Raw genomic sequence first — 23922 nt, forward strand, 5'->3', positions numbered from 1 at the left:
CCTCCCTGCTGACCTCCAGGGACAGAGACCATCACCCAGAAGGGAAATAGAACAAGAGACTTCCTGGGTAAGTGATGAAAAGCAAAAAGGGGCCTTAGGTGGGTAAATGATGTCCTCCTTAGTTGGGTGGAGCATTTGGATCTGAACTTCTAAAGCAGTGTTGTCAGGCTTTTAAAGCTACTGGTAAGGGTTGGTTTTGCTACCAGATAGCAGTTGTTGGACACACTTTGGGCAATAGTTACTGGGGATAGTTGGGCTGCACATAAAGTAGGTAGGTTCCAGGCAGCTGAGAATGCTTACTCAGAACACCTTTAAAGCTATTTGACATTTCAGAACTTGAATTTGGCAAAGGTCTTAGCTTGCTGTGAGGAGCTATACAACAAGAGAGATCATTTTATCCTAATGTACAGGGTGCCATCACTGCCCCATTTGTGATAGCCAAATAGGAACATTTCCATTAATTCTGCTTCCCCATTGTTGTAATAGAGTGTTAGAGAATTGGAATGAATTTCTTATGGCAGCAGATCTAAATTTCTGATCTAGTTTGATGTTCTCAAAGCCAGCCAAGTCCTAGTTTAATTATCTTCTGGCCTTTCCATTTTAATCCAAATGCCAGGCAAATATAAACCCATGAGATCAGTTCTCAAATTTCATTACTTCGTGGATGACAAAGTTGTAATCCAGCCAGGCACAAAGTGTTCCCCAAGATCACACAACTCATTGCAAAAATAGGGCTTGACCCCAAATCAAGGTTCCTGAATTTTGCCTCATTTTATGTGAACATTACACTCTCTAGCACATCGTTCAACCCTTGTGTATGAATTTGTTGGGCATGACTCTACTTTTAACTAATTTTCATGGAACAAAGCTTAAAACTGATCATCTCTCTCCTTCAATACCAAAATGGTACCTTCTGGCAGATATCTGCACACACTGCCACTCCTGTCTGTGTCTGAATGTCCTGCAAACAATCACAGAGGGGAGGCTTGTACCATGATGCATTTCCTCATTATCTTACAATGAGGGATCTTATCTGCACAAAGGTATTAGTTCCCAGAGCTCAATGAAATCTTATCTTTGCCAAATAGTTTCTCATATTAGATCTTGATGCACTTTCTTGCAAGAACACTTAAAATATTTTAGTGAATACCAAATGGACCTAATGCAGACTAAAAGAATATCATAATGCCCCATACAAAATATTTTAGCATTGGATAATAGACTTGCTGACTCAATTTTGGAACTTACTGCCTCTGGACTGGAGACAAAGAATAGGACGGCTCCTTGTTGGCAGCTATAGGGGAAATTTGTGGGGTTTTTTGTACAGTTATTTTATTGGGCTACAGATTATTTTTTTCAAAAAGTGGAGCTTTTTCTCTTTGTCTGGGATTAAATTTTCAAGATACTGGAGCATCTGTATTTTGGGGAGAAGGATGCTGACTAAAAGAGTGAAGAAATCAAACTCCAGTGTCACAGTGAACATGTTCCTGGTTAACTTTCAGGTCTATGAGTTTCATCAGCATCTTGGTCCTCTTTAGTACTCTTCTCAATACTACTCCTCTCATACATAAAAGGTGAGGAGAGGAGATAAGAGTGTTACTGTTGATTAGAGGGCTCATTGGAAGATAATGCTTTAGAGGCTACAGCAAAGAAAATTTCACTGTGTCCACATTCTTGGACAGTTAAGAAGGTTGGTGCCTAAACCTGTCTAGAATCCTTTATTGTACACAGAGGTTAGATTGCTTTCTGGCCATTCCCAACTTCCACCCTGCGCAGAGGCATTGGTACAGAGTGGAAGAGTTCCTCATCTTCTTTTTATGTAGCACGTCGTATACATGTCAACTAAGATTACAGGGTTTTTGTCCTTCCCACGGTATTTTGGCAGTGAGGATGGAAACTAATCTCTGCTGCTTTGCATCCAGAATTGTTCAATCAAGAATTCAGAAATCAGAGTGCTTTGGATTGGAGACAGAGGACATCATTTTGTTAAAGATCATTGCTCTGTTGTAAACAATGAGTTTGGACTTTGTTTTAAATAAGGAGGAAAATCTCCTTGTCATTTCCTCAAGCTTTGGGAATATGAATCTCCATGTGGAGGCAGGGGGAGAAAGTGGTTGAAAGAAAACTGAGGAGCCAGGATGTATCCCTGGTGCAGGACACATCCCCCATGGAGGGACACTCTCTTAACCTAGATACAGGAAAGAAGTCCTAGTCCCTACTCTAAATGACTTGACAGACTTAGCTGACCCCTCCTGGATGGCATCACTCTACATGTGGATTGGGGGGGGGGATGGGAGGGGAGAGTGGTTGGAGTGCATGTGGGGTGGGAGAGAGGGAGGGAGGGCGGAAGTGGGGGAGGGAGAGGGGAAAAATAATAAAAATAAAAATAAATAAATAAATAAGATAAAAAGAAAGAAAGAAAGAAAACTGAGGAGCTTGGCTAACCTTGAGAAAGATGTACTAGATGACCCTGCAAGCTCCTTGTGTTCAAAATGATCTGTTAATTGGCCTCCTGAGCTAGTTAATTCACACCTGGGTTTCCCCACTGAGACATCCCCATGTTGCCAGCAGAAAAAGAGCCTATTCAGGATTGAGCCAAGCATATAAAGAAACTTAATAACCATAAAAATACTGTAGATTATCATCTGACAATGTAGCTCCATACTAGAGAGCTTGCCTAGTGCGTACAAGGCTCTGAGTTTGATCCTTAGCAACAATTAAGTTGTAGGTCCTTGATCAGTATTTTGGAAAGAATTAATAGGTGAATTAGAGAAATGTCAGTTATTTGGAATTAGAGAGATATCAGTTAAAAGTACTGGCTACTCTTGCTGAAGGTCCAGGTTTGATTCCCAGTAACCACATAGTTGTTCAGTGATCTCTAATTCCAGTTCCAGGGGATCCAGTTCTCTCTTTTGGCTTCTGTGGGCACAAGGCACACAAGAGGTGCATGTAAATAGGAAGAGGAAAAAATACACATTTGGTAAAATAAATAAATCCACAAAAAGTTTTCTTAGGAGAAGTACAAGTGGCCTAACTCAGACACATGAAGCACCTATTTAGGTTGATGAAAAGAAAACTATGCTTGCACACATAAAGTGAGTATATGTTCAATATATTTAATTATTTTTACATTAACAATGTTTAGTATTCTTTCTTAAATTGATAATATCATCCAAACTAATTGTGAAATTGAAAGACTATGGCAATAACAATTTCTGCCTTTTAAATGAAGACAATGTTTTTTTTTTTGATATTTAAGACAATCTCTATTGTATTTTAAATTTAAGACAGTGTTTCAATGTAGCTGGGGGTAGTTTGAAACTTTTTAAGTAGCCAAGGATGATGTTAAATTACTGATCTTCCTGCCTCCCCTCTCCAAGTGCTAGGCCATGACTAGCTAAGAAAACACTTGATGATGAAATATGTCATCTCAGATCTTTTATTGCTTTTATATACGGCCCAAGAGTGCAGCTGATAAAGACACTGGTCAGTGTTTTAATGAGATGGGTGTTGTTGGGTTTTTTTGTTTTTTTCAGTTGCTTACCAAGTGACTTGACAAAAGATAATTTACTTGAAAGTAAGCCAGTTAGTATAAGAAATGAACAAAATGATGCTTTATCCCAATAAAATAACATATTTGTGGTATATAGACATTGTGTTTAAGCTTGATTTGTTGTTGTTGTTTTTTCTAGAAATTATGCCCCCCACACACACATGCTTCAAAAGTTTCCAGGCAGGTTATTTTTTTTTTTATGTTTTTATTCTTCAGCAAGTAATTCTCCTTTACGTTTATAATAAGGGGAAATATAAATGTACAAATAGGAAGTTTGTTGGAATAAAAAAAAAGCAGCAGATTCATATCTAACAGCAGATTAGATGGGAAAAGTATAGAGTCTCAAAATTATCAAACCTAGAAAAGAGGCTGAATAGCCAAATAGCAGTGTATATTTTCAGGAAAAAGAAAGAAAGAAAGAAGGAAAGAAAGTAAGGAAGAAAGGAGGAAGAAAGAAAGGAAAAGAAAAAAATTACTACCTAGATAATAGTGTTGAAAAATTTGCTTTAAGCTGGTTGTCTAGACCCGGAGACCCATTATTTCTGTATGTAAACATCCATAAGTGTGGTTAGAGTTGGCATACAATAACATCATAAACTATCAATGGCATGTACACGTACATGTACACACATACATATACAAAACACAGCAGCCAGCACTAGTAGGAGGTCCCAATAGGATGATGAGAGCTTAGGAGAGTAACTGCTTCTCTTACATAGTATTGGAAAATGCTACTGCCTCATACAGCTACTTAGAATAATTCACCTACTTGAGCAATTGTAGTCAAATTGATACATTTGATGCAGTAAAAAAAACTCACAAAAATGTTCCATGAAGGAGTTGAGAGCACAGTTAATACAGCTTTCTCATGACACTTGTTTTCAGTGAAGCACAGTACGGTGGGAGAAGGAACAACTCTCAGGAATGAATAGCCGTCAAATGTGGAAGGAACGGTGGTAAAAATGGAAGATACTTACTTTGCCACACTCCCAGAGAGAAGTGAAACACTCTCCCAGTCCTGGGAAAATGTTTTTCTGCCCATGGCTTCCATATGGGAGTAATTTCCATCTCCTAATTAAGATCAGATTTATAAATAAAAGCAGAGGAAGGAAGTCAGCCTGACAAGGATATGATACCAAAAAGCCAGAGTAAATGGGAAGCCTTTGAAGGATGGAAAATGAAGGTAGTTGGGTTTGGAAGGAAGTGATTTAATAGGCCTTGTTTTGTCTTGGTTGTTTAGGAATCATTATAGGAGTGTTGCCTAAGTAAGACTCATTAGGGGTTTAGTTATGACATGTTTACATATAGAGAAAAGATCCCCCCTCCACCACGAATTGGCAGTACTCCTGTGGTAGGTTAGGAAAATTTACCTTTAACCTCTAAAGATTATATTGCTTATGTTCTAGAAGCTTCCTTGCATGACTCTTGCATAATAAGATTTTAAGTGATACAAGGCTAAACGTTTTCAACTGAGAATTATGAAATGAAAAGAGAAGAGAAGGAGGAGGAGGAATAGCTTTGGGTATCTGTGCCTTACTGGGCACTGGTAAATGAAACCAAAACAGAAAAAAGAGGTCAAAGAAAACAGTTTCACTGATGGAATTTAAGTTCTTTTGCTATGTTTGTGCTGGTTTCTTCAAGGATTTTATTCAGTTTTTTTTTTTTTTTCACAAACCAGTTTATCTTAGTTTTAATTGGGGGAGGGAGAAAAAGATCTAGTTGAACTCTCTATTCTTTGAGTAACTAGTCATATCTTAATGCATATAAAAATATACAACAACAGAACATAAGGACACAGTGTGCCTTTTGGTGTAATAAAAACAGTAAATTCAGATTTTCTCAAAGTGCATTTGAGATTAGCATTACTGTCTTGAAGATGAATAAACACAAGTTATACTTGCTATTTTAACTGAGTTCCCAGAGACATGCGATGCTTTTCAAACACACACACACACACACACACACACAGAGAGAGAGAGAGAGAGAGAGAGAGAGAGAAGAGAGAGAGAGAGAGAGAGAGAGAGAGAGAGAGAGAGACCTATACACACTCACGGAATTAAAGAATAAAATATGTATTTAAGTTTGTGTGAGTGGGCAATTGATTTTTCACAGAGTGTTATATTGATACTCTTCATCCAATTTTCAGTACAAAAGAATTTTAGAATGGAGATTACTTTTAGACTTGCCAAAAGCACCTTTAAAATGAATACAAAATTTTCCTTTAGTCCTTTTCTCACTGTAAAGTATTAGGATGTATGTGGCTTTGTAAAGCCTCTCTCTGACTCCTATTCAAATTTTTCAAATGAATCCATATACTGAGTACAAATCTCTCTCTTCCTTTCTCTCTCTCTTTCTCTCTCTCTCCCTCCCTCTCTCTGTGCATGTTTGTATGAATCAGTATAGTTGAATCTTTGAGAGGTAAATTAATGTTTTCTTATAGAATGGATCATATTACAATGCTAGAAGCAGGGAAAAAAGAAAAAGAAAAAAAGAAAATGAGACAGCCATTTACTCAGAATGCAAAGCTACTGAATATAGTTGAGGGTGGGAATAGAACAAGTTAGCCAATGGCTCCACACTAACTGCCCACAACTCTAGTTGCCCTTCTTCATTTCAGCCATTCTCTCTTCTCTGAAGCCCTAGTCTCCAAAATCAAAAGGGAAATTTAACAGTTACAGTATGGGGGAGAATATTAATTTTCTAGTGGTGAACTTCAAGTCTTGCACAGATTTAAACCCCAGCTAACCCTCCCGACAAGGTTCTCTGATGTGTGAATGCAACCCAAAGAAGATGAGCACTTTGCTAATGACAGGGACAGAGCAATACTTAACAATACTCCTGCCTCCCAGCCCACCATGGCCGCATTCTAGGAGCATGCTAGTGAAAATTAAGCCAAAGTCTACCGAATCTGCTACTGACACAGAGGCTGGGAAAGATACTTACACCAAACTAGGAACTTTTTAAAGAGTTCAGTGCTGCCTGTGCAGAGGGGTCATCAGATGCTATGTAAAGTTCACCCTTGATCTTTTAAGAGGTAACGTTAGAAGTCTTTTTTGGCTGAAAACAGTCTCTTTCCAGATGGTGCCTTACACACCTAATGACTCTAAACAACCGGATCTGGGGTCCCTCGTGTGCTGCCCTTGTTTCATGTATACTTCAAACTCTTCAGATTGCTTGTAAATCTTTAGCTTCAAGTTGCACTTGATGTCACCGGGTTTTCTGGTTTCATTTAGATATGTACAGGGGGATTTGTTGTTCTAGGCTTTGAAGCTGAATGAGTGCAGTTTGACCTTCCACATCACGTAAAAACAGAACATCTGAAAGCCTAAGGCTCCTATAGGAGACATTCATAGAAGAAAAAAAAATCCTTTGTTTCTCCTCATGATTCATAATTTGATGCATAAACATTCTTTGACTATACCAAATTCATTTTTCCTGAAGACAGGCAGGTGGCTATGGTAAAGACATTAATGAATATCTTATGTACAGTACCAATGAATAAGTGGTTACACTTGTGATTTTCTATAGTGAAATATCTTTCAATCCAGGTCTATTAAACACTTGCTGTATGACAGATATTTTGGATTGATCCTGAACATTCAGTGTTGAAAAAGCATAAATGTCCATGTTCAATTTCCATAATTATCTCTCCCAAATCGCATCCTTATCAAAGGTACTGAAAATTTCTGGACTCTAGATTCTTCTTTATGTGTATGTACAAATTTATGTTTTTAACATGAGGTTTTTATGCGCATGCAATTTATATACAGAAAAGAGCACAAATCAAGAATACAACTTGGAGAATTTTTACCAAGTAAACATATCCATGAAGCAAGCAGCCAGTGCAAACAATAGAGCATTACAATCCAGTGGGATCTTGTTTTGTTTTCCCTTTATGAAGCTCCTTCTTAGCCTCCCAGTTAATCTTCTCAAAGACTTTTCCTGACTTCTGACATCATGTGTGAATTTTGCCTTGTTCTGAACTTCATAGATATGGAATCTACCATCATTTGCTCAATTTTATGCTTATATGATGTCTCTGAGTTGTTGCATATGTTTAGGTTGATATATTTTCCTTACTAGTCCAAGGCTAAATCGCATTATAATACATTTATCTAGTTTGTTGTTACATATTTGTAGAAAGTAGTCCTGATGTTGATATTTCCTAGTTGTGGCTATTAACATTCCTGCATGCATCTTCTGGTGAACATTTCTACTGGGAATACACTTTTGAGTGGTATTGTTAGGTCAAAAGTTACTCATGTATTCATCTGGGCTACATATCAACAAGTATTTTTTCTAAGTGTTTGGACTAAAGCTGTATGTGAAACCTGTCAGTCACTCCATGTTTTTGCCAAGCTCAGCATTATACATTCTTCATTTTCATGTTCAGTTTTAAGTAAAAAGTCAAAATTCAATAATCCCTGGGACTTTGTGTGAGCAATGAGACATCTTAAGTTTATAGCAAGCATTAATCACTTAGACTTTCATCTGTGCCCACCATTCAGGATGGCATCATATTGAATTACCTACCCTGTTGAGGTGATAATGAAATCGAAACCACTGTTTATGCTATTAAACTTGAAGATGTTTGCTTTACTTTGGGGTTGAGCTTTTGTTAAACCAGCAGTTGGCTGACAAGTTCCCACTCCTACCCACACAAAAGGTTCTCATGAGGAAAAGTAATATACATTTCCCTTGTTTGGATTTCAAAATGAAAAGGCTTTATCAAATCCTGTGGAATAAACATGCAGTTGGGTATGAGATGAGTTTCCATTTCAACTGTAAGGCTAAAAGTGACAAAATTGGGACAACTATAGGCCAATAAAAACCATTATGCTGGGCCCGTGGAATTGTAGGGAGATAAATGCAATATTGAAATTAGCTTGCTGATAATATTGTAAAGCCAGGAGGAAGTGTAAATATGGTCCAGGCCCACTGCTACTATAGAAAGGCTCAGCTGAAGGAAGGACTCTTACCCTGGGACCAAAGAAATGATCTAGCAGATAAAGGCGCTTGCTGTACAAACCTAGCAACTTGAGTTTGAACCCCCCAGAATACATATAAAAGCCAGCCACAGTAGGACATGTCAGTTATCTTAGGATTCTTGTGCTAAGATAGGAGGTGGACACAAGTATGGCCTGGAAGCTCAAGGAGCAGCTAGCCTTGAGTATCTAGACCAGTGACAAACAAGAGAGATCCTTCCTTAAGCAAGGAGGAAGATGAGGACCACTACCTAGGTTGTCCTCTGACCTCTGCACAATGCTGTCACACACAAACATGTATACACACACACACAGAGAGAAAGAGAGAGAGAGAGAGCATACATACACAATAAATATTTTTTAAAGAAACTTATTCTTAGAAAACTGTTGATGATTTCATTTTTCTTTTCAGTCTAAAGTTTACACACGCACACCAACCTTATATCTGGACTTCAAGTTGGACCAAGGAGCAAAGCATTCCCAGCCTATTCCTAAAGGTATGATGGGTTCTGGAATTTGGTAACCATGAAAAAAGAAAAAACAATCAAGTCAAAGCACAAGCAGCTACTTCCTTGGGAATGCAGACTTTTACATGATATTTGAGGATCTTCATGTTTAAATTAGCAAAGACTGCCTGTGAGTGCTCCCATAGAACAGGTGACAAATCCAAAAGCTTGATGCTTTTCCTGCATATTGTCTGACATACAATTAATTGATTATTTAAAACCACTTGTTTATTTGTAGTTTCAGTGATATTGGCTGTCTATATTCAAATGTACTAGGTATCAACTTATGCAGCTTGTAGTTTATTAGGAAGTTACGTATCTCTCTCTCCCCCCTCTCTCTTTTAATTGTCAAAATTATTCTAGGTCAAATTCTGTTACAGCTCCAAGAACTGACTAAATTCATTTTATTTGGATGCTTTATTACATCAAATATTTCTTGAAATGTGTGACCCATTAGCTGTGTCCCAGACATGTTTAGTTTATCATATTTGATGGTGTTGTTACTCATGGTAAAGTGATTTGATGTGGATGTCTGGGTTGTGTTTGGTTTTCTGGCATAAGCAGTCTAAATTACTGTTGACTTGGTTGTGTCATTACCAGACTAATTGGATAGAAATGGAAGCACACATTGCTACCATCCCAACTCTGATACAAAGAAAATGCCTGTGCCCCAAGTGAAATACAGTTAAGGGAAAGCATGGATACATTCTTCCTGAACCCTAACAGTTTTTATCTGAATTCTTTCCCAAAAATAGCATTAGAATCAATTTTTACCATCTCTTTCTTTCCTTTGGGCTAGGCACGTTTCAGATGGGTTCTGCTAATCTCGCAGAAAACAGATGTTTCATGCAGTTCTGATTTGGAAGACAGTTGATATCAGGAATTGAGCCTGATGATGCATCATTTACAAAGAATCCAATCTGTCCAGTTTCTGACAGTACTAGATTTCTTTTGCATTGGCCACACATTTTTCCCATTAGCTCTTGGCTAAAATAAGAATAGGAATATGTAGGGTCCATTTTTTTTTTTGCACTGTGACTTTTAGCATCTCTCCTAAATCTCTCCCAAGCAATATGATTTTTCTTGCTGTAAATTGATATGCTGACAGTATTGTTAGCATTCATCATGAAGGACATAAATTTTCAGTTCTAGGAAAATATCAATCTTTTCCAAGAAAATTATACCTTCTGATGGTCAGGACCCCTTTGTCTTCTGACTGTTTATTTTCTCCATCTTTCTGCATAGCATCTCTCCTTCATGGTTTGGAGTGTGAATTATGAAAAACTGTTAGGGCATGGGAAAGTTTTCATTCAGTGAACCTTTTCCTTCTTTTATAACTTTTCTTTATGGTGTAGATAAACTGATAACAAAACTACCTTCAGACAATGTATAGTTCCATTCCAGTAGGCAGAATAATGTCTCCCTCATTCGGAATGTTCGTGTACTAACTTCCAGAACCTGGAACTGTGTTATCATGAAGGGAATTTAGCAGCTATGTGTAGTGGAGCTCGTTTATAATTCCAGATTCTAGGAAGTGTAGGTAGATTAAAGGTCATCCTTGCATACATAGAAAAATTAGAGACCAATCTAGGCTACATGACTCCCTGTCTCAAAATGACAACAAAAAATATCATGCAGACCTGTAATCACGGTAGTCAAGAGGTAGACACAGTAACTGGAGGATTGGGAGTTTGAGGGCATCTCAGCTACATGGTGTTTGCAAGGCCAGCCTGAGCTACTTGAGACTCTGTCTAAAAGAAAGGAGGGGAGGGGGATTTGCAGCTTTGAGCAAATTAAGGCTCTTGAGATGGTTACTGAAGCCCTGGATTCTCCTCTTTCTTATCTTTTTTTTTCCTTGTTAGCTGCCATGGACCACAAAGCTAGCTCTGCCAGTAGTGTTTGTCATGTTGCCCTACCTCATATAAGCCAGGAGCAACATGAACTGAGACCTCTACACCATGAACCAAAGTCAACTCTCCTTTTTTAGCTGATTGCCTTAGGTACTGTCCCAGGAATGGAGCCCAACTAATGATTAATATATCAGGAAAGTCAGAGCAAGAGGAGCTATGACATAGAAGCAGGCTGACATCAGTATGATCCTTGCTGTGACAGAGGAAAACTAAGATTATCATATGAAACAATGTCAGTATAAATTGGCTTCTGTGCTTGCCTTGGAATGAAGCAAAAAGGAAAAGAGCCACCTCTTACCCATTCAATTTAAAAAGTGAATTTCAATATTTTATGCTAGTAAATCACAATAGTGTGTCTTTAGATAATTATTTTTAATGAAGCTAATTTGTTAGTATAAATTTTACTATTGTTAATTTTTTTGTTATTAAAACTTTCCTTTTAACATTTCCTAATATGTTATTTCAGAATGGAACACTCCATTTTTCCTCCAAAAGCGTAACTAAGGTTTGTGGCACAGAAACATTTGGCCACAGCATTTTGCTTATTTTATAATAGTGTTTGATGATAATGATACCATATACTATCAGTTGTTCAGGTAAGAGTATCAGATATTTCCTGCCCCAAGTCCATTGTAACTCAGTTCATTTTTCAAATTTCAGACATTGTGGTATTGAAAAATCTTACTAGAAATATTAAACATTAATACCTGTAAGGAGTAAGGTTTTTCCTTCCGCTGCTGCTCTGGTCCTGCCACCACGCCAGCCCCAATTAACACACTGAGACTCTGTATTTGATAAAATGCTGTTGGCCAGTTACTTGTTTCTTATCAGCTATCTCTGTCTTAATTATTAACACATTTCTGTTTATCTAATATTTCCACATGGTCTCAACTTACCGGGGAGTGGACCCAGACTTCTGTTCTCTCCAGACTTTCCATCTTGACTCTTCCTTACTACTTCCTCTTTCCTCCTTGTCTCCTAGTCCCACCTATCTTCCTTTCCTATTGGCCAACAGTGCTTTATTCATTAACCAGTATGCAAAACATATACAGAATGACATCTCCCATCAAATACCAGTCTATACAGTTTATCTTTAGGTTAATCTTATTGTACAAGTTACCTATGAAGCTGATTATCAAGCCAACCTGGAACTTAATGCTTTAAGACAATTTGTATTATCTCACACCATGGTTGTATCCTCTAACCCGGACATTTTATAATGCTACAACCAAGATGTCATCCAACATCTTTGTCATCCTTAGCTGCACTGGGAAGGAGAAACTTCCAAACTCACACTCATGTGATTGTTGGCAGGATTTCCTGTTCCTTGCCACATGGTCCTTGTCATTGGATAGCTAGCTCACATGTCTTCTGACTTCATCAAAGCATGCATGTGAGAGAGCAAAAGAGAACAATACCTGTCATTTTTTCTGTACTAACTGGAAGTAAGCTACCAGGCGCTGGTCACACTCAGAAAGATGGGTTTGGGTTGTTGTTATTCATATAACAGCAGAAGGCAGGGATCATAGGATCATCATATAGTTCACCACTGTGCTGGTTTGGTTTAACTGTCAACATGCAACAACCTGAAATCACCTGGGAATATAGAGGCTCAATAACAGATTTTCTAGATTGGTCTCATCTGTGGGCATGTCCATGAGGGATTGTCTTGATTGTTAACTGAAGTGAAAAAAAAATCCATCCTGAATGTGAGCAGCACCATTTCATGGGCTGGGCCATGAACTTTGTAAGAACAAAGAAAACTAGCTCAGAGCAAGCAAGCAGGCAGACAGGCAGGCGGACAGGCAGCATAAATGTATTCAGTTGTCTTTGGTCTTGACTGGATGTGATGAGACTAGGGATTTAAATTCTTGTCTTTCTAACATCCCTGAAATGATGGACTATAACCTGGAATTATAAGCCAAATAAACCTTTTCTTCTCCAAATTGCTTTTGGTTAGGATATTTAATCACAGCAACAGAAATGAAATTAGAAAAGTCATATACAGCTTCTGCTTCTGTGCAAAGTGTAAACCAGTTTTCATATGGTCAGTGGCTAAAACATGAGTAATGATTCCCACTCTCTCTATACTGAGGCCAGAACCCAGAACCCCATGGATGACAGACAAATGTTTTACCACCGAGCCGCACCCCCAGCTCATCATGATATTTTTAATGATTTGAAAAATCTTAGAGAAACACATGATGGGGGGGGGAATCTCACAGTTCTTGGCCTGTCTTCTTACAGTTAAGGAGGAACCCCAAACATGAATAATACGTGTAGAATTGTATATTAGAGGGAGTTGTTAAAGAGAAAGTGTGATTTATTTTTGTTATTGTTCACTGTTTCAGATACTCAGCTTGTCCTGTAGCATGTCTATAAGGATTGTCTTGTTTGTTAATTGAAGTGAATTAAGTATTCTAATGCACTGTTATTAAGTAGAGAGCTTGGCAAAGTGCTTAGTAGTAGTGCATTAGAATACTTGATCTTAGTTTCCCTCTAAGTTATGATCTACATTTAACAGTTATGGATATAAATCAATTAGTCTTCCAAGCACTGATAATCATGAATTTGAGACAGTTGTAAACTTAGCAAGAAATTTTATATTATTTTACTTTGGGGTGAGCTATATGTCCTTTTCATATTGATTTGTAGCAACTCTGTATGTTCTGAGTTCTAGTTGTCATCATTTGCATTATAATATCTCCTTTCCACCTCTCACTTTTCTGTGCTCTTAATGTACTGTAATAAATGAAAATTTTCTTAAGGTTACAAAGCTGCTCCTTAATGGTTAGTGTACTCTGTGGTTTCTTTAATCATTGTCCCCAAACCCAAGGTCATGGAAATATTCCCTAGGTTACCAAGTGTTTTGTTGCTTGTCTTTTGTGTTGGTGTGTTTACTTTTCTGGAATTAGTTTTCTTTTTAATTTTTTTCCTTTGCACTGGTGGGGTTGAAACCCAGAGACATATGTCTGCTATACCACTGAGCCACATCCCCAGCCCCTCTTTTTAAAATTACTTTCAATTGGTAAGTAAATTAGTATTATTTCTTCACTTGCAAAATGGTGTTTTAGAGTATAGATACATTGTAGATTGACTAAATCTAGATACCTAACATATTACCACCTTACACTGTTACTTTAATGATTTAAACACACATTTTTATTTTTAGACAGAATCTTACAATGTAACCCTGGCTATCATGGGACTTACTATGTAGACCAGGCTGGCCTCAAACTCAGAGAGGTTCACCTGCCTCTATCTCCCATTGCTGGGATTAAAGGCATACATTACCATACCTAGCATAGGATTTTTTGTTTTATTTCAATATATGAGTGTTTTGACTGTACATATGTATGAATGTATGTATGCATGTATACCACATGTGTACCTATTATCTGTGGACATCAGAAAAAAGCATTGGATCCCCTGAAATTGGAGCCACTTGGTGGGTGCTGGTAACTGAAACAGGGTTCTTCACAAGAGCAACAGTACTCTTAACCACTGAGCCATCTCATAGCCCTAAAGAGGACACTTTTTTTTTGAGAATTTACACTGTTAGTAATTTTAGTACCATATTATAAAAATAAATATCTTGAACTTGTACCATTGTACTGAAATTTTCTATCCTTCAATGGAATTATTATTAATGCATGGCTGTACAACTACATTTTGTAAAATATGGTGGTGTGTGCCTTTAATCCCAGCATTCAAGAGAGAGAAGCAGGAGAATTCTCTGAGGAGTGTGAAGTCAGCTAAGTTAGACAGTGAATTTGAATTTAGCCTGAGCTACTTAGTGAGGTTCTGTCTGAATAATAAAGGAAGCTGGAAATAGGCTTCTGATTCAGGCTCTTGGAGTCATGGCTGCTTTAGGGTCTGGGAAGCAGTGAAAGCCTAACTTTGGGGATGTGTGTAGTCTCTTCTTAACCCCATTGACTTTCTCTCTTTTCTTCTGTTAGGAATTTGGCGTGTCATCAGGCCATGTTTTTCTACTTCTACTGCATACATGCATGAGAGTAGCTGTAAATTCACTGGAATTATGAACTCTTAATGAAGACAGGAGAAAAATGATCTGGCTTAAGCCAAGGAATGTAGGCTGAGGAAATCTTTCACTAGGGCTATTTTTAAGAATCAGGAACCTCCCTGGAAATAGAGCAAATGCAACAGAAAATGATTTACATATTTAAAAGCCACGTTGTACATTTGTTTTACGTTTGGCTGAAGGACTTGTATGTGTGGCTGACTTAACTGTCCTAAGGGACTAGAAGAAATAATGATCTTCATCTCACCACATTTTATTTGTTATTTCCCAAGGGAAGGAAAGATCTTCCTGGCTGCAAAAGGACAGTAGGGTGACCGCCCTGTTTGAGGACACAAGGAAAATGTAGGCTGTGTGACTTCTGATAGAATGACAAAAACTTGAGGGTGGCATCAACTCCTAGTGCAGAACATAAAAGTGAGAGGAAAGTTGAAGTAAGTAAGAGTGACATGAAAATTACACAGGGGAGAGCCCTTGTCTGATGCAATCTTGCTTTTAGCAAGGAGGAATTTGAACAAAATATGTTTCTTCTTAAACACATAGATTGCATTCATTTCTTCTATTTGACACTTATTTTCCCTTTGGCAGCCTCAAGAAGCAGTGCTCCCTAGAAATGAAACAAAGTGTAATAGAATGTGTAGGTGGATATCTTACCACAAAGAAGACTGAAGGAAGATTGCTCCTTTGCTCCTGTCCCACTATCTCCAATGCCCCGTGCTTTCCACCCAGCTACATGAACTGTATACTGAACAGTGCTACACCATGTGTTCTAATAGATTACTTTCACAAGCAGCAAAGACAGGTGAATGAATATAGAACACTCCTTGAAGTACACACTTTCTCCTTCTGGGTTTTATCATAAAAGTATTTTCAAAGGAAAGAAAACGGACTCAAGTGACTACTGCAAACTAGGTGTCTGTTTGGAGAGTGAAGCAGTCAGTGAAGGAAAAAGGAGATGGGGAAAAGTTAAATGATCCAAAATAAAGACCTCAGCTGAGCAACTGAGAGTGAAGAGGTTTTGCCATTTCTAGAAATAACCAACTTTTAACTTCCTTGAAGGTGTGAAGGGAGGATTTATTCTATGAACAAGCCCTGCAGTCTTTCCTAAGGATGAATTACTGCTCCATGTTTTGTCATGGAAAGATGCTTTAAAGACATTGAGTTTTTTCTACTGTTGAAGCAAATAATATGAAGTACAAAAAAGAAAAAAAGTTCCCAAAGTACAAATACCAAATTGCTCACCATTTATGATGTAGTGGTTCTGAGAATTACAGAAAGATTTACAGTTTAAATGGCCCATGCTTCAGTATTTTTGAAATAACACGTTAATTTTTTTCTCAAAATAAAAGAAATAAAGCCATTTGCACGTAGAAAGAGAAATGTTAACCATTTTCAATCCAAACGTTTTGTTGTTGTTGTTTTGTTTTATGCTGAGAGAAAAGGGATTTGGTTGTAGAGTAGAATTCTAAATTAGACTAAATAGGAAGAGGAAAGTGGATCATCCCTTAGAGAGAGACAAGGGTGCTTGCAGAGCCAGGTTGTGTGCACAAGAATGGGGCTATAGATTATCAGCATGTGTTTTCAGCATCTACAAGGGACCTTCCATCCTCACATTGTCCCACTTGAATACCAGTGCCTGTACCCTCTTAATGCTTGTATTTGCACCCACAATATGTACCAATGATAGAGGTTCAATAAATAGTGGGAGGAAACAAGACACCATCACTCTCAAATGCTTTAGATTCATTCTTCTACAATCTCAGGAAAAGCCAGAAGGAGTGGCGTGTGTTTGAGATGCTAGCACTGGGGTGGCTGAGGCATACAGAACCTTGGGACTTATCTGTGAGCTCCAGGTCCCAGTGAGAGACCCAGTCTCAACAAGATGGATGGCTCCTAAGGTTGATCTCTGGCTTCTATGTGTATGTGCACACACATGCATCTTCACAGGTGTGTGCATCTGCACATGCACAAGCACACACACACACACACACACACACACACAAGAAAACTATAAAAATATTAAACTATGGAATAGAGAAGGAAAGGGTATCACTTTGCCTAACAAAGTATGTTTACTTAGCCATCATTCAAATTTTCTTAATGACTCAATTTATATTGAAGTGTGCCAGGCCATTTTCCTTTTGTGCCACTATTGTATTTCGGTCCATTTACCATCATAACCACACCCTGAGAGTCAATTTGTCCTCCCTGTTCCCTGCTTCACTTGACTTTGTCACCGTATCACCAATTCCCAAACAAACTCCCATCTGATGTCCACCATCCATCCATGAATGCCATTGCTTAATCTTTCCACGGAACGGATATAGAGTGATATTCTTATCTATTCTGAGTTTGCCATTTCTGGGATCATTTCTCTCAGTGGGAACACAGCATCCTTCTGAGCCATGGGGGCAATGCATAAATATATATGGAAATCAGTTGCTCCTGCTGAGTGTGTGAAGAATGGGCTGTCATACAGTATCCTTCTCTGAAAACTTGTGTGGACAATTCCAGGGAGCTCACAGGCTATCTGGAACATATTAATCACTAAAGATTTTAGATCCCCCTTTGTAGGGAGCCAGTGAAGTTCCGAGTACCTGTGTGTTGTTAACATGAGCACAACCACGATGAGGACTTCAATGCCTCAACATGGGAGCAGCCAAACCTTCCTTGGGTGAGGATCAGAGGGATGGCAAAGGGTTCCTCTGGTTCAAGTGTAAATATTAAGAGTTTGTGCAGAAAATGTCCAGCATAGCTTCTATCTCCCTCCTGGGCTGTTACCAATCTGAAGACTGCTTCCCTACAGAGACTGTACCTCCTGAGATTAGGTCATCCCTCCTCCTTGTTCAGCTATATGCCACATAAACCCTTGTCCAGCGGTATGCAATAGCAATGCTTCCCTGTTTAGCTCTATATAACATGCTAAGATTTTATACAGTTGTGTGTGTATATATATTATGCAGCTTCCCTGAGAGCCAAAACCACCCAAACCCAGATTGCCCCCCGTGTGTGTGTGTGTGTGTGTGTGTGTGTGTGTGTGTGTGTGTCTTCCTCCCTCTGTCAATGCCCCATTTAGGTCAATCTCTAGAGCCCTCCAGGATGTGGTACCTGTTACTGATCTGTGCACTCTTTTAGGATAAATAGAAAAAGGAGTATGTTCACTGGAAAGTAGTATTTGAGTAAATACAAAAATGCTCCTTGGTATCACTTCAGCCTACTTGGAAGTACAGCACACTGGACATGAAGCAAGACTGGAGCACTATAGCTTATAGCATGGCGATAGAGCTGTAAGAAACATTTATGGGCTGTCGGGTGGCACACAAATGAAAATAAAATAACTTGTTAATACAACTTTTGGCAGATAGATTTATTGCCCAAGTGGCTATAGAGTTTCTACTTTGGGTGGCCCTCAAATAGCAAGGACTCAAGTCCTTTAGGTATAGAAGTATGTTTTTTGTACATGCTTGTGTACATGTGTGTAAGAGAGAGAGGAGAAATAGCGCACACAACTAAAATCTTAAAGCATGAATCAAAAAGAAAATAAAATATTTCACCCTCACCTTTTCTTTTGTTACTATTATATGTTTATATCATGTATATAATATAATCAAAATGCATATAAAATAAATACACACACATATATAAATTGATATTATGCATGCTAATATTGTAATGTATCTGGTCCTTTTCTAGGATGGACAAGCTTCATTTATACCATCTCTGGAGATGTATATATTGGTAAGTAAAGGGTATACCATTTGGGATTCAATTGCACTTTCATTCAATCTACAGAAAGGATAAACTACCGAGAGTGTTGTGTGTAACTAAATCCTGTGCCTCCTTCCTTCTCACATCAGTCTGGAGCAGCATGCCTTACAGCTTCCAGAATGTTCAGTGACAGAGACCAGCATGAACAAAAGGGCTAGGCAAAAGGCACAAGAATGGTTATACATGTTAAATCTGAAGGGTTAGCAGTTTCCATACCCATAAAGAGGTTGAGCTCCACTGAGAGATGCTGTCTGCCTACCCCTCTGGAGGTAGAAGAAAATGAGTTAGATATTCCAGGTACCTCACAATTTCTTTTCCTTCTAAGGGTTGTATGTTGTACATTGTTGTTTGTTGAGAACAAACTGTCACTTTATTCATGAGCAGTGGAATATCTAAAAGAAGTTATTTATGCCAAGGTTTCACATCTGTACACCTGTTACAAGAACTGGGCTATGGTGGTGTGAAAGAGAATGGCCCCTATAGGCTGTCATTTTAATTCTTGGTCCCCAGTTGGTGGTGCTATTTGGGGATGTTTAGGAGGTGTGGCCTTGTTGAGGAAGTATGTTGCTGGAAGTAGGCTTTGAAAGTTTAAAGATTCTTGCTGTTGCTAGCACCTACTTTTTGCCTCCTGCTCACTGTTCAAGTTAAAAGCTCTAAGCTTGTAGCTTCAGTCACCTTGCTCTGCCTGCTGCTGTATTTTCCCACCAGAACCTAGTCTTGTCCCTAAGGAACCATAAGCCAAATAAACACTTCCTTCTTTGAGTTTCCTTTGTCATGATTTTTAATCACAGCAATAGAAAAGTAACTAATTCATAAGGGTGTTTCAATTCCAGTCTCCATGTCCTATGTGCACTTTGTTCAGTTATAATGTAGCGATCAAACCAGCTTGTGTTTTCAAACCTAGCCAACACAGAAGCTGAAGCGGCAGAACCCAGGTGAGAGGAGAAAGGCATACAGAGCAGGTTGCCTTTTTTGTGTGTCCACCCCAGCCATTCCCATCTTCCTGGAAGCAGGAAAAATCTCTTTGTGGGGATGGCAGCAAATGGCTGAGTGACAGCATATGCCGTGAATGGCCCACCTAAATCCTACAGGACCTGGCTTACTCAGTACCTGGTGACCAACTTCAAACTGTCACTATCTATGCCACATTTTCTGAAACTTGGAAAGACTTCTCTGCCCTAATCAGGAAAGACAAGAGAGCTGGAGAATTAACCTTCTGGAAGTTAGCTGACCCCTCAGATAGGCTATCTCAGAGCCCATGCCTGAGCCCATGCAGTTATGTTTCAAGGCTTTCACAGTGGGAGTGCATGAGCAGGTGCCTGTCTTTCCTTGCTGTGGTGGTTTGGATGAGAATGGCCCCCATCCTATCTTTTAATACTTGGTCCCGATTGGTAGAGCTGTTCAGGAAGGATCGAGGAGTCGCAGCTTTTGTTGGAGGAGGTGTGTCACTGGGTGGGGGGGGGATGAGCTTTGATGTTTCAAAAGACTTATGCCATTCCCAGTGTACCCTCTCTACCTTCTGCTTATGAGTCATGATGTGAACTCATAGCTGTTCTTAATGCCATGCTGTCATTCCATCATCATGGACTTTAACCCTCTGAAACCAATCAAACTTCTTTTATAAGTTGTCTTGGTCATGACTTTTTTTTTTCTCAGCAATAGAAAGGTAAGTACTCAACTTCCTTTTTCTGAATAATTCTGCTCATATCTGGACTGCTGTTCCCTCGTGCATTGTCTCCTGAATCAGCTCCTTACACAAGAATATTCATTTCAGATATGCTTCAGGAAGAAGCTTTAGTAAGAGACTCAGTCACTGACTTCTCCCTCCTCATCTCCATCCACAGTGGTCAGTGACATCCAAGATTCCCCATTTCTGAGACCTGCTCTCTACCATACTCCTGTGGGGGATGTCAGCAGACAACTTCCTACTTGGGCAATACATTCTCAGTTTATAGTGAACATCCTTGTTGGGCAATATATTCTCAATTTACAGACAGACAGCTTGCTAATGACATCTGCACAGGTTTTGATGCCACACCCAGGGTGATTTATTTAAACCATTCTTTACAGCCACCAAAAATATGGCATTCAATCACTTGACTCTTCTGGAAATAATAGTAATTAGAATTTATTTGTAATGTGGCATAATTGGGCTTGGTGCCTCTTTCACTGAATAGCATTTTAATTATAAGCCCAAAACCAAATTCACTTATTTTATCATTCAAGAGAGGAAAGATTCAACTTGGAAAGAACAAAACCAACAAAAATCCTCCAGCAGTAGTGCAGGAAGCTTCTGTGTGTGCACAGTGAAATGTGTTAACCATCTGGGAGGAATGAGGCACCATTAACTTTTTTGATATTCTGTGAATAATATAGTACTTTATAAATAGGGAAACTCTGTTTTGGAGGCCTCACCTTGATATGATTTTAAGATAAAAAGTAATTTGTGCAAATGGAATATAGTTTTAAAAAAGCACAAGAATTTGCACAAGAGGAATTTATTTTTTGAAAATTCAGGGGGAAGAATTTTAAAGTGCTAAGGTTTCTAGAAATGTTGATGTAGAACAAGAAAAAGTAATAAGGACCAAACTTTATGGAAAGGGCCAGAGAGCAAATATTTTTATCTTTTGGACTACTATGCCCTGTCCATGTATTACGAAAACAGCTGTACATAAATAAATGAGGTGCATATTATAATCCAAGTTTTTCATGTATCCTGAACTACTATTTTTAATTCTTTGCAACTTGTTTTTTTCTTAAGGTAAAGACCTTTCTTAGTATCTTGACTCGGCAAAAGCTCACAAATGATTCTGTCTTAAATGGCATTAAAGAGAGGATGAATGGTAGAAAGACTGACAAGTGATCTGCCAAGCCTCTTTCAACCAGGAATTACAGCCTCTTTTAACAAGATATACCTTTAGCCTTAAGAGTTAATAAATGAATGGTTCAGAAATTCCAGGCTAAGAGGGACTGACACTTCCACTTGTTTATACTGACCTGAGGTCGAATTGTCCTGAGTCATTTCTTCTCGCTGACTTATTCTACACCCCGCCCCCTAAACCTATGACCATGGACCACATGTACAAAACATCTGGAAGAAAATAGAATTATGGTCTCTTGCCGCTGAGTGAAGTTGTGTATGTCCAAAGTAAACTGGACCATGGACAGAATCCAGCTCCCCAAACTGGCCTCTTAGGAATGTTTTAACCAATGAGCAACAGGCCAAATGACATCATTTGAATCCAGTCTCCTTGCTTTGCTCCCATCTACCCCTTCATGAGGTTGCTAATGAGAAAAACAAAAGGGCAACAACACATCACCAGAGAGAAAGAAATGACAAAACAGAACTAGCTGTTAAACTATTCTCACTTAAAAAGTTTGGAGTGAGAATCTAGGAAATGTTTCCCAATGTTAGTACCTCATTTTTATCTTGCTTATAAACATGAATGGTACCCCCTCAACAAAAGATGGCAGGAATTGGTAGTAAGTCTTTCTCTTTTAGACAATGTCAAATGGCCTTATGTAGCTCAATATGATAAGATCTTTAAAAATATGTATGTTGTGTTGTGTGTGTGGTGTGGTACATGTGGTGTAAATGTTAATGTGGATGTGTGCACCTGTGTGTAGGTTCACATGGAGGTCGACTTCAAGTTGCTTTCTAAGTTACCTCCCTCCCCCCACCCACTTTATTTTTTCTGACAGAGTCTCTCATTAAACCTGAATTTCACAGTTTCAGCTACCCAGTTCTGACATTCTCAGCCTCTGGCTTTCTCACCATCTTCAATGATTAGTGATGAGGATAGTGCTGGGCATCCTATTTCAAATTCTCAGAACACACCTAAAATGCTGAACATGGGATTACATATCTGTGACCTCACTGTTAGGAGGAGGGGCAGAAGTGATCAATGGGGCTTGCTGGCCATGTGATTCAGTGAGAGACCCTCTCTCAAGAGAATATTGTAGAGCAAATTAATAGAATACAATGAAAAATGTGATAATTCTATGACTAAGTCAAATGATTTGTAAAGTTAATTGCTGGAGAATATGACAAATCAGTAAGAGATTAGGGGAACTAATAATCTGGACTGATTTAGGTGGTGACTTATGGGTAGTCAATTAAAAAAAAAAAAGACAGGAGACAGAAGAGATGAGTCACTAGGCAAATTGATTACTGTTTAAGAATGATTATCTGAGTTCAGATTCCTAGCACCCAGAAAAAGAAAGTTGGGGATGGTGGTAGTAAGCACCTGTAAAATTAGTGCTGTATTGGGGAAGACAGGAGGGTTCCTGGGGCTTGTTAGCCAACCATTCTAAACCAATCAATGAGCTCGAGGTTCAGTGAGAGACCCTGTCTCAAAGCATAAGGTGGAAAGCAATTGAGGAAGATACCCAATGCCAACCTCTAGCCAGACTACCATACACGCACACACACGCACACACACACACACACACACACACACACACACACACACACACACATGCATACACGCATGCATGCAGAAACCTATATACATGGAGAAATATTTGATAAAGAAGTAACTAAAATGAAAATCAATACCTCAATCTAGCTTTCAAATACCTCACTTATATTTATCAAAACTTGTAAATTAATGTACATTTACATTTTAAAATAAGGTGCTGCAGGCAGTTTCTTTTTCAATTAGTGGTTTCTGTTGTGTCAGATAAAAGAGCTTCTGCTATACAGATATATTTGGTGATGTTGAAATCTGTGATGGAAGTTACCAGAATGTGTGGGACAGAGTGTGAGACACTAGTTCTTATAAAAAGAAGACAATGAAAACAGGAAGCTCACACTCTGGAGCTGGTCTCCAACATTAAAAAACATATTTTAAAATAGTTTGCCCTTTTATGATTGTTTAGGCAAAAAAGTACCCTACAATTATATTTTTGGTTAAATTTTCCTTAACTGCATTATTCGATTTAACATTCTTGGCAAAGTCTTCCAATGGAAAGTATTTTATTATATGACTTGACTCATTTTATAATTATAAGTAGTCAGAAATAATAGGCTGTATTTTGAAGTAACTTATTTTAGGTTCAGGAGATATCAGATGGCTGAAATATCGTAGAAATGATATGGAAAGTAAGATGCAGTTGGTTTGATTTCTGTGGCACTGTTTTGAAGACTTTGAGTACGAGA

At 38.5% G+C, this 23922-nt stretch overlaps 1 protein-coding gene across 1 annotated transcript in view; it reads left to right on the forward strand.

Annotated features, from left to right (window-relative positions):
- The window catches only part of Pir (pirin), a 99329-nt gene that overhangs the window by 56223 nt on the left and 19184 nt on the right, over positions 1 to 23922 (forward strand). The window contains exons 6-7 of the mRNA XM_051179212.1: positions 8951 to 9035; positions 18687 to 18731. Of these exons, the coding sequence (XP_051035169.1) occupies positions 8951 to 9035; positions 18687 to 18731 (130 nt within the window). The remainder of the gene's footprint in view (positions 1 to 8950; positions 9036 to 18686; positions 18732 to 23922) is intronic.

This window comes from Phodopus roborovskii, unplaced genomic scaffold (assembly GCF_943737965.1).
Source record: "Phodopus roborovskii unplaced genomic scaffold, PHOROB, whole genome shotgun sequence".
Classification (NCBI taxonomy): domain Eukaryota; kingdom Metazoa; phylum Chordata; class Mammalia; order Rodentia; family Cricetidae; genus Phodopus; species Phodopus roborovskii.